Source organism: Natator depressus, chromosome 5 (assembly GCF_965152275.1).
Source record: "Natator depressus isolate rNatDep1 chromosome 5, rNatDep2.hap1, whole genome shotgun sequence".
NCBI classification, from domain to species: Eukaryota; Metazoa; Chordata; order Testudines; family Cheloniidae; genus Natator; species Natator depressus.
Window position 1 is genome coordinate 87474144 of NC_134238.1, and position 14705 is coordinate 87488848.

The 14705-nt window shown below is 37.6% G+C and overlaps 1 protein-coding gene across 1 annotated transcript in view; it reads left to right on the forward strand.

Moving 5' to 3' along the window:
* Window positions 1-2046: 2046 nt before the first annotated feature.
* FANCC (FA complementation group C) overlaps window positions 2047-14705 on the forward strand; it is a 129364-nt gene continuing 116705 nt past the window's right edge. Inside the window, exons 1-4 of the mRNA XM_074953155.1 lie at window positions 2047-2093; window positions 3416-3589; window positions 5206-5290; window positions 12199-12293. Of these exons, the coding sequence (XP_074809256.1) occupies window positions 2088-2093; window positions 3416-3589; window positions 5206-5290; window positions 12199-12293 (360 nt within the window). The 5' untranslated portion in view covers window positions 2047-2087. The remainder of the gene's footprint in view (window positions 2094-3415; window positions 3590-5205; window positions 5291-12198; window positions 12294-14705) is intronic.

Below are 14705 nucleotides of genomic sequence, written 5' to 3' on the forward strand. Positions count from 1 at the left end.
TGGGAAAGTTTTAGGCCTCTGAAGAAAGCAAACATTGAGGTATATCCTAGAAGGCAGGATGCCCAGGACAGAATAGGTACAAATGAGAATTTGCAGCTCACACGTATTCTTTGGTAACAATCTGGAAGAGTCAAGACCGTGATTCAGCAAAACATATACACACATGCTTGAAGGTTAAGCATCTTTTTGACCAGAAGTGGATTTAAGCACTTGTTTAGGTGCTTTGCTAAAAATGATGTCCAGGTGCTCATGCCTACAATGACTACAGTAAGTACACCCCTCTGAAATAGGTTATCTCACTATGATCTGTATAGCAATTTACTGCAGACTTTTCCTAGGCCAGCAATACAATTTATTCAGGTTTGGTGAAGAGTATATGAGAAGGGAAGAGAAAATTCACTCTCTGTTCTGGGAATAGGGTAGAAGTTTGCTACGCAGCCCCAGCCCCTCTCCTGTGGCTCCCAGTCCAATCTATATACTGTATTCAAGTCCTGCATTTCTTCCTTCATCACCTCTCTTTGTAAGCCTATATGCTATTGACACAAAGACCGTCTTTGCAATATTCAGGCAGTGCAGAGGATTCTCCTGAACCGCCACTCTGGTAGCAAGTCTCATTTTAAGCAGTGTGGAGGGCCTTATGTAGGCCTTCTTCACCGGGATGAATTTCACCCACTAAAATACTATAAATAGGCTTAATTTACCCCCCCAAAAATCATACATCCAGATGTAACTAATTGTTATAGTGCTTATTACCACAGAGGCATTATGAAATCTCATTACCTATTTTTTAATACTTATTGGCTAATAGGACAGGACAGTGGTGGATTAATAGGAGTTTGATACTGCACTGTTCCATAAGTGTTCAACTGACAGCAGCAACAAAAAATGTAAGTGAGGGGTTTAGTAACTAATGAAAAAAATTGTGGGCTTTGTTTACATTTCCTTTGATCACTTTTTAAAACAAACATGCTTTCAACACTAGCCATCCAACTGGTCTATCTTACTTAATAGAATGTTTTCTTATTGGGTAGGATCCAAAGCCCTGTGATAGTCTAAACAATACTGTGGTCCATTGTTTATTTATCTGTTTGTTTATTACTGTTTAAAAAAATATTCACCACCAGTTTTAATCTGGCCTAGGTTAATTTTGTGCCGAATTAGTAAGCATCTCATGGCTGTTGTTTAGCCTGTGTGAAAAGAGATCATGGTGGTCTGTGTGAGGCAGTTGTGACTTGTAGGTGTACTGCAACAGACTGAACTTTGTCTTGGCCCACATGACAAGGTCAGAGTTACAAAAGGTTGTACCCTGTCGCAAACTAGGGGTCAGTATCCACTGACTCCAGTTACTTCTATTATTGTCTGAGTTCAGCTCCCAGTGAACAAGAGTCCATATCATGAAATTGCCACCAAATTTTTGGCAATAATTGACAGCCGCCTTAGCAGTCTTTACAGAAAGGACAATGATTGGGGATGGACACGGGCACTGAATACTCTCAGCCCTAGAGGTCTTCCCTTCAGGGCAACTTTCCACATTGTGGAAAGTCTGCTGTACCACTGTCCATACTGTTGTATGTATCTTATGGAGGAACTCATTCTCCACTGGTCACTCTCTACGCTTTTTCATGAGCACTAGATTCACTGAGATATTTGTTTAAAGTTTTCATTTTAACTAGAGAATATTATTTTCAAATGAAAAACATAATGAACAAGAATTTATTGAAATCTTTTCCTTCTGGTTTTCTAAGCCCTTTTTTTATTGGTGTGGAGGATTAGGGAATTTGTAGAATTTTAGATAGGAGGGCTTTTTATATTCTTGCAGTGTTTCAAACTCTCACAATATTTTTTTAAAGGTTCTCTTGAATTTCTCATTTCTGCCTACCGACTTTTGAAGTTTTGCCCTTATCTAGTATGCTCACCACCTCCCACTACTCACTGTCAATGGAACTAAACCACAGACTGCTCTCAGAAAGATCACCACCATGTCTTCTTAACCTTTATAGATAAAAGTGAGGCTTCCACCAACAAAATGGACGATCTCTCCTATTGTTTCCAATGGGGCTGCAGCCAGACTGCTGTATGAGGGCCAAATGGAGGTAGGAGAATGGGGGGGTGCAGTGAATGACACTGGTGGTGGTCGGGAAAGAGAACACGAAAAAGGAGTGAGCTAGGTAACTAAAGAACTGAAGGAATGCTGGAAGGCCCAGGGACAGACTGAGGGGGAAGCAGCAGAGGGGGAGAATGAGATAGGTAGCAGACTGATGAGAATATGAGGGGGAAGTAAATTAGGAGGGTAGATGGGAGACACACGGCTAGAGGAGCAGGTAGGGAGTACATGAGTAAGACATCTACCTATCCAGTCTAGAGCCGGGTAGGACAGCAACTCCCTGCAACTCAAGGGTTAGGAGAGGGTGAGATAAGTGTCATCTGAGCAGTGAATAAAGAGGGGGTGTATATGGGGGGGTGTTGAATTCTGACCCTGAGATGATCACAGATGGCTTCCGCAAAAGGTGAAGAAAAATCAGAAAGCAGGTAAAAAATGTGATTAAAAATCATGATTTTAAGCCAATTTAATTTTTGAAGTATTTTATTTTGGTTTTAGTTCATGATTTTTGAATGCTTGGAGTTAGTCATACTGCTCTGGCCCTAGGCCAGATATTTCTGGGTGAAATATTGCATTCCAAGTATATAGAGTGTCGTGCAGTTTTAATTAAAACAGATTTATAAATAAGATTGTAAGTAAGAATAATTTCTAATTTCTGTGTTTAATAAGAAATAAAGGGGGAAAAGACAGAAAATAGAGGATTAAATTCATTAGACAACTTTTAAGGAAATAACTTTTCTTGTCCAAAAGCTAAAGGATACTAATAGATGTAAAATTTTCAAACATTTCTTCACTTTTGATAACAAGCTATTTTCAAACTTTCATACTAATTTGAAAACTGGATATACTTTAGATTTCTCATTGTATGAAATAAATCCTAAATAAGCTTTGTTGTGAGAATATATGTTATATCTTCTTGTAAAAATAAGATACTAGATGTGATGGGTAGTGGAGTTTCACAAACAATACATTGCACACAGCACAGATGCATTTGTGTACACATACCCCCCACATGTTATTTTACTACTCTTCTAATGAAATATTGGTGATGACAAATTCAGATAGTAAAAATCTGAGCCCCAGCTGGGTGATATATTTTAAAGTACTGATTACTATTCCATCACTGCTACTTTGACATAAAGGGGTCATTATTTTACCCTCTTATAACTATAGAAGCACTTTACTGCTTTTTGGAGCATCTACAGACTGAAAAAAAGATTCTTAATTTCCTCCCACTTCACAGATGAGATGTTAGCAAACGTTTTCCCCATTGTATGTTTAGATATGTCTGATTATAGTTCTAATCTTTTTTAGGGGGAGGGGATGGCCCAAGATACTGCTGTCCCTAAAATGAGCTTTCAGTATTGGCTGGATAAGGCTGTTGAGTGGGGTCAAACCACCACTTTGGAATCCCAGCAAGATGTCTGCCTTCACTTGCCTAAATTACAGGAGTTTCTACAGCAGATTTATGAATCCTTGAAACATATGGTAAGTAATTTAACAGGAAGAATGAACTGTTTTGAAGACTGCCTCAGACAATCTGAACCCCACGTTTCGACAAAACCAGAAAGTGAATGGTAGCAGAGAGGCTTGTGGTATTGACCTAATGTATTGCTGGATCAGAGAGGCAAATTGGGGAAACAGCCACAGGTAATGCAAACAGGAATGTGTTTCCTGTGTCCCTGATTTATTGTGAAAGGAGCTTTTTCTTCTTGATTGGTTATGTTGTCACATGAGATTTCCTAGCCAATTGAGTAGACTCTTTTAAAAACTCTTTAAAATAAACACAAATTTGATTCTTGTTGTCAGGTCATAAATTGGATTATTTAAAGGCCTTTACATGCAAAATTGTAACTGATCCCTTAAATCCTAAAGAGTCTGTTGACATGCTAAACCTAGTGCTGTGGCATATATAGTGATTTCCAGCACTATGGTCAGATCACTGGCAAATGTTACTAACTATTCTGGTTAGTGATTTGAGTATTGTATTTAATCTTTTTTTTTTTTTTGGTCAGGTAAACTTTAGGTGTTTTTTTTTTTTTTTTGTAACTTTTGTGTGCATTGATTCATCATAGCAGTTTTCAATAATACAGTATCAAGTTGTGAGGTTAAAATGCTCTTCACCTCATGTAAAGATTAACAAAAAAGAAAAGTATTAATTTTTTTCTGAAGTTAAAGTGCAGTTTTCAAAATGATTTTTAAGTGTTGAGAATTTTTTGTGTCTGTATGTATATTTTAAGAATAGATATATTTTTATATGAGAATAAAAATAAAATCTGTTTTTTTTTAACGTTGCTACTTCGGTGAGTACTTTCTGAGGTTTGGCCTCAAATGGACCTTCTCCAAATGGCCCCAGAAAGTCTAGGACCAGCCCCAATCTGAGACAAATCTGAGGAATTTATTGCAGCAGCAGGAGATGGGTTATTGTTTCTGCTACTTGCACATTATCTCAGCACACTACCATTTTTAAAGCCTTCATTTATTAGACAGTAAAGCTACAAATACTGAAAAATAAGGCTGATTGCATACGGGTCTATATAAACCCCACTATCTACTACTTTTTATAGTGATGCTGCTTTCTATTTGGTTAAATGTTCCTTGTTTTTTTGGTAGGTTCAGTGTCTGTCAAATTTTACGTTGTGACTGCCTCGTTATGATGTAATTTGCCATGCAGTAAGCAGGGGTAGTAATATGTAGATACTTATCTTTATGCCATAACTTCTATTAGTTTCTTCACAAACTCCATGGCATAATGTAAGAAAACTGTAGGGATCAACAGACTACTTTTAATTGTATTTTGCTACCAGGAAATTTGTGTTATTTACACATATTATAGCCTTTCATGACTACTCCACATAAGGAAAATGAAGTTAATTTTCCAACATAATTAAACATTACCCTAAGGGAAATATAGTTGAGGTTTAGCTGACCTGGATGAAGTATGATGTGGCCTGAAAGCTTTGCTTTTATTAAATATCTGAAGGACTTCTGCTCCCCAGTGTGTACCTTTAGCAAAACAAATAATAATGTAATTTACAGTTTTCTAGGTAATTAATGATGATCAAGTATTTCTGGTGTTCAGTACATTATGTTTTTGTTTACAGAATTCCACTACTGCAATTCAGAGGTTCCCTTTAATTGGTCAGTTACTAGGAAGACTTTGTTGGAATCCCTTTGTTGTAGGATATGGTAAGAACTTGAAACTAGCGTTCTGCAAGAGTTTCTAGCATTTCCCTTTCAAATTGTATTTTTTAAATTTCTGGGCACATTCTTTGGTAGTTCATAAAAACATGATGATGCAGATAATTTGTTTTGAATTATGTTATTGATCAGAAACGATAGTAATTGTTCCATAATCTCACCTCTGTTCTAAAATCCATCCACTCCCTCTTCCCTTGAATAAGTAAGAGGTTCTTCGAGACATCTGCAGGGTAAGGGGTCTCAATGATCACCTGCCTCTTTTTTTCTCAGAACCTTTCCCAAAGTTCTTGAATTAATCCTTCCTGTCTGTAAAATTTTATCAGGAGGCTCTCACCTCTCCTCGCAGCAGTTATTTAAAAATCCTTTGTAGGGTTTCTGGAAGCCTAACTCTCAGACTTCTTCCACTATTCCCAGAGACTTGTTTGGGGAAATTGCAAAATCTCTTCTTAGTAAAAGAATCTTTATGTTGTTGGCACTGTCCTTTCCCTCTTCAGAAGGATGAATTGAAAGCTGACAGGTGTGGAGGAGCACGTAATTTGGACAGAGACATCCGTTAGGGGATGATCTATTAATGGAGTTTCTCTATATCCTAGTAAGGAGAAGAGGATGGAAGATGATAAAATACGGGTAGTGGGTCTCCGGGTGGCTGGAGCAGACGCTGCTCAGTGGTCCCCGGCAGCTTGTGCCACTGGGCCCCCCTCCAGCAGCGCCCTCCGCCCGCCTTCTCTCCCCTCCGCCCCATGATTTAGTCAGGGGTATTTATAGTATAAGTCATAGACGGGTCACGGGCCGTGAATTTTTGTTTATTGCCCATGACCTGTCTGTGACTTTTACTAAAAATACCCATGACTAAATCATAGCCTTAATAATGGGGGATTGCAGCTATCCCCATATTGACTGGGTACATGTCACCTCAGGACAGGATGCAGAGATAAAGTTTCTTGACACCTTAAATGACTGGTTGTTGGAGCAGCTAGTCCCGAAACCCACAAGAGGAGAGGTAATTCTTGATTTAGTCCTAAATGGGGCACAAGATCTGGTCCAAGAGGTGAATGTAGCTGAATCACTTGGTAATAGTGACCATAACATAATAAAATTTAACATTCCTTTAGGGGGGAAAACACCAAAGCAGCCCACCATGGTAGCATTTAATTTCAGAGAAGGGAACTACAGAAACATGAAGAAGTCAGTTAAACAGAAATTAAAAGGTACAGTTGCCAAAAGAGAAATCCCTTCAAGCTGCATGGAAACTTTTTAAAGACACCGTCACAAGTTGCTCAATTTAAATGGATACACCAAATTAAAAAACATAGTAAGAGGACCAAAAAAGTGCCACCATGGCAAAACAACAAAGTAAAAGAAGCAGTTAGAGGCAAAAAGCCTCCTTTAAAAAGTGGAAGTTAAATCCTATTGAGAAAAATAGAGAGGAGCATAAACTCTGGCAAGAGAAATGTACAAATATAATTCGGAAGGCCAACAAAGAATTTGAGGAACAGTTATCCAAAGACTCAAAAAGTAATAGCAAACAATTTTTAAGTACATTAGAAGCAGGAAGCCTGCTAAACAACTGGTGGGGCCACTGGACAATTGAGATGCTAAGAGAGCGCAAAAGAATAAGGCCATTGCATAGAAACTAAATTAATTCTTTGCATCGGTCTCCATGGCTGAGGATGTGAGGGAGATTCCCAAACCTGAGCCTTTCTTTTTAGGTGACAAATCTCAGGAACTGTCCCAGATTGAGGTGTCATTAGAGGAGGCTTTGGAACAAATTGATAAATTAGACAGTAATAAGTCACCAGTACCAAGCGGTATTCACCCAAGAGTTCTGAAGGAACTCAAATATGAAATTGCAGAACTACTAACTGGTATGTAACCTATCATTTAAATCCACTTTTGTACCAGATGACTGGAGGATAGCTAATATGACACCAATTTTTTAAAAAGGCTCCAGAGGCGATCCCAGCAATTACAGGCTGGTAAGCCTAACTTTGGTACCAGGCAAATTGGTTGAAACTATAATAAAGAACAGAATTATCAGACACATAGATGAACACAATATGTTGGGGAAGAGTCAACATGGTTTTTGTAAAAGGAAATCATGCCTCCCCAATCTACTAGAATTCTCTGAGAGGGTCAACAAGCATGTGGACAAGGGGGATCCAGTGGATATAGTGTATTTAGATTTTCAGAAAGCCTTTGATAAGGTCCCTCACCGAAAGCTGTTAAGCAAAGTAAGCTGTCACGGGATAAGAGGGAAGGTTCTGTCATGGATCGGTAACTGGATCAAAGATGGGAACCAAAGGGTAGGAATAAATGGTCTGTTTTAAGAATGGAGAGAGGTTAATAGTGGTATCCCCCAGGGGTCTGTACTGGAACCAGTGCTGTTCAACATATTCATAAATAATCTGAAAAAGGGGTAAACAGTGGCGAAATTTGCAGATAATACAAAACTACTAAACGTAGCTAAGTCCAAAGCAGACTGTGAAGAGTTACAAAGGGATCTCACAAAACTGGGTGACTGGGCAACAAAATAGCAGATGAAATTTAGTGTTGATAAATGCAAAGTAATGCACATGGGAAAACATAATCCCAACTATACATATACAATTATAGAGTCTCTATTAGCTGTTACCACTCATGTGATGAATGAAGGGGAGGGTAACTCCCTTTTATGGACACCGAGCCAGCCAGTTAGCTATAAAATTCCTCTTAGTAGCTGGTTTCTACTTGCTTTACCTGTAAAGGGTTAAAAAGTCCATAGGTAAAAAGAAGGGAGTGGTCACCTGACCAAAAGAGCCAATGGGAAGGCTAGAACTTTTTGAAATTGGGGAAAAAACGTTCCCTTTGTCTGTCTGTCTGTTCTCCCAGAGAGCAAAGACAGGGCTGGAACTATGCTGTAAAAGCTTGGGCCAGGTATGAAAAATCATCAGATCATATCTAGAAATTAATCATTTGAAACCCCAGATATGTAAGTAGATCAGGAAATGTCTAGGAAGACGCAATTAGGTTTATCTCTTTTATTTCTTTATGGCTTGTGAACTCCTCTATGCTAACCCCAGGTGCTTTTGTTTTGCTTGTAACCTTTAAGCTGAACCTCAAGAAAGCGATTCTTGCTTCTTAATTTTTGTATTTGCTCTCTTTAAATCTAGCAATAGCCTGAGTATTTAGATTTATTTTTCTTTTTTTTAAATAAAATTTACATTTTTTAAGAACAGGATTGGCGTTTGTGTCTTAAGAGGTTTGTGCACATGTTGTTTAATTAGCTGGTGGCAACAGCTGATTTCCTTTGTTTTCTTTCTCAGCTCTTCCCCAGAGGGCTTGAGGGAACCCCATAGGAAGGAATTCCCAAGTGCGCCTTCCTGGGTTCTCAGAGGGGTTTTTGCACTTGGGTGGTGGCAGCATCTACCCATTCAAGGTCAGAGAAAAGCTGTAACCTTGGAAGTTTTATACCAGCCTGAAGTGGCCAGTATTAATTTTTAGAATCCTTGCGGGCCCCCACCTTCTGCACTTGAAGTACTAGAGTGGGGAATCAGCCTTGACGATTATGTCAAGACCACCGTACACATCCTTTCAGAGGAACAGGTTGGTGAATGAGACCTTTTCCTAAGTTCATCCACAAAGTGGATAAGAACTCCACCTGAATCATCTGTCACCTTACCACTCTTGTTCCTGAAGCATCATTCTTCTCTGAGAGAAAAGACACCTTGTATTTGGATGTTTCCAGGACCTTGCTTTACTACCTCAACAGGACTAAACCATTCAAGCTCTCTTCCCCTGCCTCTCTGTAGTCATATCAGCTTGTAAGAAGGTCAAGCCATCTTGTTTGAGAGACTTTCATAGAGTGGGTCACACAGTGTAATTGAGAGTGGGTCACACAGTGTATTTGCATTGGCTGTCAGCTGTCTGGTGAGTCTCTCCCACTGAGAGGGTACAGACAGCATCTTCTGCCTCCTTCAGAATGTGCCAGTCTCTGAGGTCTGCAAGAAAGTCACGAGAAGCAATCCACTCACTTTTGTTAAGCATTATGCCTTTGATATGGTAGCCAGGTTGAATGCCAGATTCAGAAGAACAGTGCCACAATCACTGTTTGACTGACACTGCTGAAAATCCTCATTCTTGCTGATCACAGAGGATGTTACTTGCCAATCATCTAGAGCGGGATCCACACTGACATATTCTCAAAGAAAGAATAGTTACCTACCCTATAGTAACTGTGGTTCTTTGAGATGATGTAGTCAGTGTGAATTCCACAACCTGTTCTCTGTTCCTCCTTTGAGTCTTCAGCAACACAGGTTTTGAATTGCAAGGGAACTGAGGGAGGGTTGCAGCCATCCCCCGCTTCATGTCCTGAGATGGGAGCACAAGGAGGCACAGAGCACATATCTGGCCCCAATGGACACTACTAGTCAAAAAAGGCCAGTCTCATATGCATGAGACGCCATGTCCATCAACTGATCCACGCTGACTATAATATCTTGAAGAACCACAGTTACTGTAGGGTAAGTAACTGTTCTTTATAGTCTGTGAGTCCCTGATTAAACAGTTATAATACAATGTAATCTTTTGCGCCCATCACTTCTGCTTTTTCTTCTCCCTCTCCCTAAATAAAGTTTTGATTGTGTGAATTATGTAATTCCATATTTTTTATTAAGAACTTCTGTATGGCATACTGACAGGTTTCAGAGTAACAGCCGTGTTAGTCTGTATTCGTAAAAAGAAAAGGAGTACTTGTGGCACCTTAGAGACTAACCAGTTTATTTGAGCATGAGCTACAGCTCACTTCATCGGATGCATAGCATATTGTGGAAACTGCAGAAGACATTATATACTGTTAATGTGTGTGCATAAGCAGGGATAAGACAGAGACAGGGTTGAAAATAGTTGAACTAAATTCTTTTTTTGTAGGATGTATGGATTTGTGTTCTTTTGTGTGTATAAAGCATCTTTACTGCTTATTACTTAAATATTTTTGGTTTTGCATTAGCAATGTAGCAATTTTGAGATAATTTTAATCACATGTATTATAACAATGGTGTTTTTAATAATATTTAAATTTTTTGACTCCCAAAAGTATAGGACTGTAATAGGGTTAGTTGCAAAAAGAAATAATTATTTGTTTAATTTCTCTCCTAAATAATTTCATACTGGGAATTTTTTAAATTGAAATAGTGCTTTTGAAGATGATAAAATTGTTAAAATGCAAAGTGTGCAAACAGCTGAAAGCTAATTGTCTCTATTGAGTGAACATTGAAGGCACAAACCAGAACCAGGACATTTAGAACTTCTAGTGAATGGTACACAAGATGCCTCTTTTACATTGATCTTAAACAAACTAGGAAATTATGTAGGCTCATAAAAATGTAGATTAAAAAGATCCCAATGCATATAACAACAAAACTGTAGTTAGTTAAATGTGTGTGTTTGATAACCATTTCTGTGCAGAGATGTTAGTCAGTGGGAGGCCAGTGATGGCCTACAGGCTTGTTGGACATTTATTGAAGAATACTGGTTTAAATCACTAGTAACATCTTTGATCACCTGGTGAAAATACAGAAGTTCCTTAATGGAGCTTGTATTTCTTGTCTGCAGGCTTTGCCAACAAAGTACTTCTAAATTATACTGTTTATTACATCCTGGATGACAAGTATACTGAGAACAGCAAAAGTCATTATGGAGAATCATTTTAATGTTATAATTTCTTCTCCCACCATTCCTAAAACCCTTTGAGTAATACTGTTTTATATTATTATTAAGAATAATAGCACTTAGTAAGCTAATGTTGTATCAGAACTTCTCTACTGTTAAACCCAGTTTTTTTAGGTTTACACTATAACAGTAAAATTTTACTCTGGGCTGGAATTTGAGATATAAGTTTAGCCTCTGCTAAAGAGCAATATTTAAAACATTTTTTTAAATAAATAATCATACTCCTGCTCAGAACTAAATTTTGAGAAAGAGTCTGAGTAAACTGGCTATGCAGGCACACAGGCTTGCTCAAAAGACATTAGAATCAGAATCCTCACCTCCAGCTTTCTAATCGTCTGTGTTTACATGGGCAGGGTATAGTGTATGGTGGAGTACCAGACATGCCCTGTTGTTGCTCACATACATGAGTTATGTATTGGTTAGAACTGTGTAGTGCATGGATCTACTGGCTACATCCATTCATTTCCTTTGATCCATTCACCAATCTACCCTTCTGCGGTCCTGAAGAGAAAGCCACAGTCGAGCTTGGTTGTGCAGTGTTTAGGTGTTTGCGGAGTCTTCCTATGTGCCGTATGGCCTGGCTCCACTGTGCAGCAGAACTGTTACATTGCCACAGTATGTGGTATCTAATACATCCATCTATGGGGTCCCAAGATTTTCACCCATGTTATGAATGACTTTACAAATCCATAATTGAAATTTGCAGGGATAAAGTTAATTTACTGGTGTGTATATATAGGTAAGCTTATGATAAAATAGTAATAAATCTTGACTAACAATGACTTGTTGTTATGGCTAATGATATTAAAGAAAAATACAAATATATTTAAACACTTACTGCACATTAACTGTAATACTATTTTAAAAGAGTCACTATGCTATGCATGATTTTAAAGATCTGAATACTGTATAGGCTTGAATATTTTTAATATCTGTGTAGTTCATTGTGTTCTATGCTTTTACATGTTTTTTTAAATTACTGTTGAAGGAAACGAACACACAAGAACTACATGTAAATAATATTAAGGTTGTGATGTGAATCTGATAGAATAGATGCCTTTAAAGTTAAGATTGACATTTGGGCCTTCTGTTTGATATTTTAACAAGGATAGAAGATTGCTGTGTATACATTTTGTCTATATTTTTACTTCATTTTTTTAATGTATCCTTATTTGCTTTTGTTTCTTCAGATGAGAGCCAGAAAACTCTAATGTGGTGCTTATGTTGTCTGTACAGCAATGAACCACAGAACCCTGTGGAATTGAAGGCTAACAGCTGGATACTAGTAAGCGAATGAATCCTCCCCTTGACTGCTTTGAATTAAATTGATTATTTAAAGGTGCTACATCTATAGCATAGAGGCTGTGTGTAATTTCAGAAACCGCTCCAAAGACAACCTACATACATGTTGTGTTGAAATATGTTCCACTCTAATTATAACATAATCTGTGCTAGCCTATCATTTTGAATGTTAAAAAGATGCGGTGCTCAAATGAGGGTAGTTTTAATGGCCTTTATACAGCGGAGCCTTAAATCTAGCGACTGCAAGTCAGGAACAAAGACCAGAAATCAGAAAGGAAGAAAGTGCTATAAAAGAGAACCTTTCAATTAGGGTAGAATAAAATAATCTGGAGACATGCCATTGTTTTGAAAACAATTTATATTTGCTCTGTAATTTAGATCTTTTTTTGTTTGTTTAATCTCTCTTGCCTATGGAGAAGCTAATTGTATCCAAATTTTCTTTAGAGACAGTTAGTGAAAGAAAATACTTTGTGCAGATTTATATTTAATGAGCTGTAAGAAATAATGAATCCTTAAACCACTTTAATGCCTCATTCAGGGTTAATGTAGGCACATCTGTTGTTCACATTTTATGCACTTACTCCCTGAGCCAAAAAAGCACAATCTTAAGCATGAGTGCTTAAAATTGGGTGAGTGCTTAAGTGATTTGCTAAATTGGGGACTTAAAGCACATCCAGTTAGATGAGTGTAATTTCATTGGACTGACTTGCACCCAAAACAAGAGATGATAAAAATACTGATGGAATGGCTAAGAGTCTCAAATATGCAGGCCTTCAGGATAATAAATAATTGAGCTGATATCTATTAGCTGAAATCTTTGCTAATGTTGCAGAATTTTTGAGGTTTATCAAAGCAGTTCATTTGTTGGCTATATGTTTCAATTCATATGTATCCATCTCTACATACTATAGTAAAACATTACTAATCTTAAAAAAATAAGGGCCTGATACTGCAAACATGTACGCAGGCGAATAACTTCCTACATCGGTAAGGTCACTCATATGCATAAATATTTGCTGGAATGGAGCTGAACTCATTAACTCCTTAGTAATTCAGGGTTAACCAAAATCACCCTCCTTGGTTCTCTAACCCCTTCTTATCCCACTCCTTTCTTGGGAGTCTGAAAAAAAACTGATAGGCCTAAGAACTTGTCCTGAAGGTCAATATGCTTGGGATTCACTGTGCTGTAGAGTTACTGTGGTTTTAGTTAAAGATGCGCTGCAAAGGACTTATTTTTTTAAATGTGCTTGTGTTCTTCTTTGCATCTTTGATGTGTAAAGAATGTAAATATTTTTTTAATATGTGGACTGGGGTGGAAAGCTGGCTTTATTTGTAAAATTTACCTTAAATATATCATATTAAGTCTCGTCTTTCCCGATTTTGCTGGAGGAACTCTTGGTGAGTGTGTTGTGTCTTTAACAAAGAGATCCCTTTTCCCAAGTGCTAAATAGATATTCCATTTAAAGAGCTGTTGACCAAAGAAACAAAAATCTGCCCAAAGTATTTGAAAACAGTCTGACTAAAAATCCTTTCTCTTCTTATTTTACCTTTCACTCTCTTGACTCTTGGGATGTTGTCATTTCACAAGTTCATCAGTCATTACAGTGTCTTCCTGGTTACATGAGACCTGAGTTTCTAATGTAAAAAACAAGCAGTAATTAATTTTTTTCAAGCCTTCTTTGTACACCTTAAAACCCAAAAAGGTCACAAGTCTATTCTGCAGGCCATCTTTAATAAATATTCACTCTTGCCTGAAGTTAATAGACAATCTACGAAATAGACGGAGGAATGAAACAACTTGATTAGCTACCTGAGGACAGGTAGACTGATTCCTCAAATGGAAATCAGATGCAGTTACCTTACTAAGAAATTTTATTAGTACAGAGCAGTTTCTCTTTTAAAACAATGAAAAGAGAAAAAAATAGTGGCTAAATAAAGAAAGAAACTGTATTTTAACTACACAAAATAATATGCATAGAAATGACAATGTATCAGTGCTAGTGTGTATTTTTCTGCTGTTTTGGTTACCTGTGCAAAATATATTTTATTTTTTTGTGACAAAAAGAAACAAATCTGTTCTCTGTGTGTAAATGGATTGTGATGGGGGAAAAAAATCAGTGTATTCATTCTGTATCCTCTTTACTCTCACAGTTTCTAAGGGCTAAGTCTTTACCTAGACACCACAACAAAATGATGCAGAAATTCTGTCTTTGTAGAAGTCCTTTTGGTTTGGGCAAGATTCTCCATAATGAGCTAGGGAGGCATGCTGTGGTATGTATTAACTGCTGATCTGACCAGGAGCAAAATTTATGCTGCTTCATAGCGCTTGTTGCAGATTATAACATACATATTAGCCAGCTAAGGGAAGGTTAGAGACAGACTCTTATCTACCATA